The sequence below is a fragment of the Myripristis murdjan genome, chromosome 14 (genome assembly GCF_902150065.1).
Source record: "Myripristis murdjan chromosome 14, fMyrMur1.1, whole genome shotgun sequence".
Lineage (NCBI taxonomy): Eukaryota > Metazoa > Chordata > Actinopteri > Holocentriformes > Holocentridae > Myripristis > Myripristis murdjan.
This window is the reverse complement of record NC_043993.1, coordinates 38,023,625-38,026,630: the sequence shown is the minus strand read 5'-3', so window position 1 is coordinate 38,026,630 and position 3,006 is coordinate 38,023,625. Positions and strand designations below refer to the sequence as shown.

At 40.9% G+C, this 3,006-nt stretch overlaps 1 protein-coding gene across 1 annotated transcript in view; it reads right to left on the bottom strand.

Annotated features, from left to right (window-relative positions):
• The window catches only part of LOC115371483 (neuronal acetylcholine receptor subunit alpha-9-like), a 23,497-nt gene extending 21,942 nt beyond the window's left edge, over positions 1-1,555 (bottom strand). The window contains exon 1 of the mRNA XM_030068889.1: positions 1,422-1,555. Within this exon, the coding sequence (XP_029924749.1) occupies positions 1,422-1,464 (43 nt within the window). The 5' untranslated portion in view covers positions 1,465-1,555. The remainder of the gene's footprint in view (positions 1-1,421) is intronic.
• Between the last annotated feature and the right edge of the window lie 1,451 nt (positions 1,556-3,006).

Genomic DNA, 3,006 nt, shown 5'->3' with positions numbered 1-3,006 from the left:
GACAGCAACGAAAAATTATGTAATCTAACCTTTTTTTTTTTTTATTCCAAATGTTCACATACCATACCTTACACACTAGAATTAAACATCATGAAAAACCTTGTAATTTTGAAAATATAAAGCATGTGAAAATATAAATGTAAAGAATAATAAAAAAATACAAAATAAATAACTAAATAACATGGTTGTTATTTTGTACATAACCCACATTACAAGGCAAGTGCTTTTAAGCACTGGTTCAAACTCTGCCTCGGCTACATTGAGCTCTAAGAAGCGTTCACATCAGTAGAAAGCTGGCACAGTAGAAATATATACAACAATAAAATACTGCAAATTACTTCAAAAAACCATATATAATCTTGGTACAAAATATAATGTATATATTTTTTTTCTTCCTCTGTTCTCACTACCAGATGGATAACTCCTCTTCTTTTTCCTTTTCTACCTTTCCTACTGAGATGTCATTGCAAATCTCCCGTTGTTGTCTAAGGGGGAGGGGGATGGGGTCACTGAGACTATTACATTTTTGAGACATTTAAGTAAAAACAGCCCTCGGGCCCCCAGTCTCGGGGGCCCCCTATCGGCTCGGGGCCCCAAGCAGTTGCCTGCCTTGCCTGTTCACACTCTGCACGTCTGGTCCGACGCTCTGCCGCCTGCAGAGCTCCAAACCTCCTCTGGCATCAACATCAGCACAGAAACCTTTACAGACATTTTGGAAGATTCTCTGCTTCTGCCTTTGTGGGAAATAAAGTTTCATGTTGCTTCAGAGACGCTCTGGACGACAAACTGTATTTTCCAGATGGAAGAAAAATGTTTGTTTGGTCCAGACCTCAGGGGGAAAAATCCCACCATCACCATTTTAACAGCTTTGACAGAGAAAATAAAAATTATAACAGAAACGATCGTTCCCACTAAAATCGTGAATCGTATCGCAGACACAGCATCTGTGAAGTTAATGTTAATAATGATTTTTTTTTTTTTTTTTTTTTTTTACTCAAGCCCTTGAGGAAGCTCAGGTGTCATGTGGTATATCTCCCAGGTGACTTTGTGACGGGGGGGCTGCGGGGTCTGGTCTTTCTGAATGAACCTGTCGCTCCTCAGACGGGCAGCAGCTGTCAGCCTCACTTCCCCTTCATCATCACAGTTTTCTTCTAAGTGTTTCAGGGTTTTTTTTTTGCTATATTGTCTAATTTTCTTGTCTTCCTTTCTTTTGTTAGAATTTGTTAATCGCGTTTTGCTCGCGCTTCAAAGGGTTAATATTTCTCTATTTCCAACTTGCGCTCTCTGTTGGTCTCAGCCACTTCCAGCCTGTTCAGTAAACAACAACAACAACAACGACAACAACGACAACAACAACAACAACAACAACAACGACAACAGATCAGCCTCTGTCAGTCTGACAGGCGCAGCGCGGCTCTTACCTGGCAGCAAGGTGAGCAGGAAGAAGAGCAGCGGCAGCCGCATCCCGGACCAGAGGGGCTGATCGACCGATGGATCGATGGACTGACTGACTGAATCAGGATCGAACAAACTGACGGAGTTGATGACGGCCTCGCGCTCCGAGTGACGGCAGATCAGACAGCGACTATCTGAGGAGCCGAGAGATGAAGAGAGAGAGAGAGAGAGAGAGAGAGAGAGAGAGAGAGAGAGAGTGTGTGTGTGTGTGTGTGTGTGTGTGTGTGTGTGGGCTGCTGCAGCTCATACTGCAGGTCAGTGTGTTTGGCTGTCAGCTCCAGCAGCTCAGGCTGTATGGGGGCTCATTAATGCCACAGCGCGTTTGCAAAGTGCAAAGCTGAACATCAGGGCCACTGTAGAGCCAAAAAATAAAGAATAAATAAATATATAAATAAATAATACACATGGGGGGGGGGGGGGGGGGGGGGGGGGGGGGGGGACTCAAAAACTGTGATGTCTGTATTTTACCGTTTTTATGTTTTATGTAGGGGAGAGTGGGGTAATTTGTGCCAAGGGGCAAGTAGTGCCACCCCTGTTATCTAGAAAACTATAGAAGAAGTTGGTCATGTGACCACATATTTTTGAAGAGGCATCCATTTCACTCATCATGCAAGGAAGGGAGACACATGGCTTGAGAGTTAAGCACATTTAAGTTCAAAAAACATTTTTTTGCCCTCCAAAGTAAAATTTCTATGATCAAGGTTTTTTGATTGCTGTGTTTGAACTATTATAGAAAACTTTGAAAACAGTTCACACAGGTTTTAGTACTTCAGTAAGCTACACCATGAGTCTATACAGTTAGCATGATGTTAGCTCAAAACAGCTGGGGGAGGCATTTTTTTCAAAATGGTGGGCTTGGGGTAATTTGTGCCAAAGGGCCTTGGGGTAATTTGTGCCAGTGGCACAACTTGTGATTATATACTATATTTTACTTTCTTGTATTTTATTGTTATTGTACATTATTTTCTTACCTTTGATCACTAAAACTATTCAGATTCAGGTGAAGATGATTTGCAGGTGCTCATTTTGGAATTTTTATTTTGTTCTGGGTATGTGTTCATGTGGCGCTAGGCCTCGTTATAGAAAAGTGGCCTGTGATCTTGTTAAAATAATAAATAAATGTTAAATAAATAATTTTGTATTTAATTTGTTTTGCTTTTATATAGCATTATCATTTGTGAGATTAAAATGATCTGTTTTACTTCATTTATCAATGGCACAATTTACCCCAGTGTATTCTCTCTAATGGCACAATTTACCCCAGTGTATTCTCTCTAATGGCACAATTTACCCCAGTGTATTCTCTCTAATGGCACAATTTACCCCGCACTGGGGGCAAGTTGTGCCACAAAACCACTTTTTTTTCGAAAGCTAGATTTCTCAAACAGTTTATATAAGATCCAAAGTGATTGTTCCCAGGGATGCACAACATCCTAAACTATATGTGCATATTTTAGTTGGAGGCATTACTGTAATCCCCTTGCTTTAAAGGCACTTTAAGTAAAAATCGGCACTATTTACCCCACTCTCCCCTACTGTATTTTATGTTTT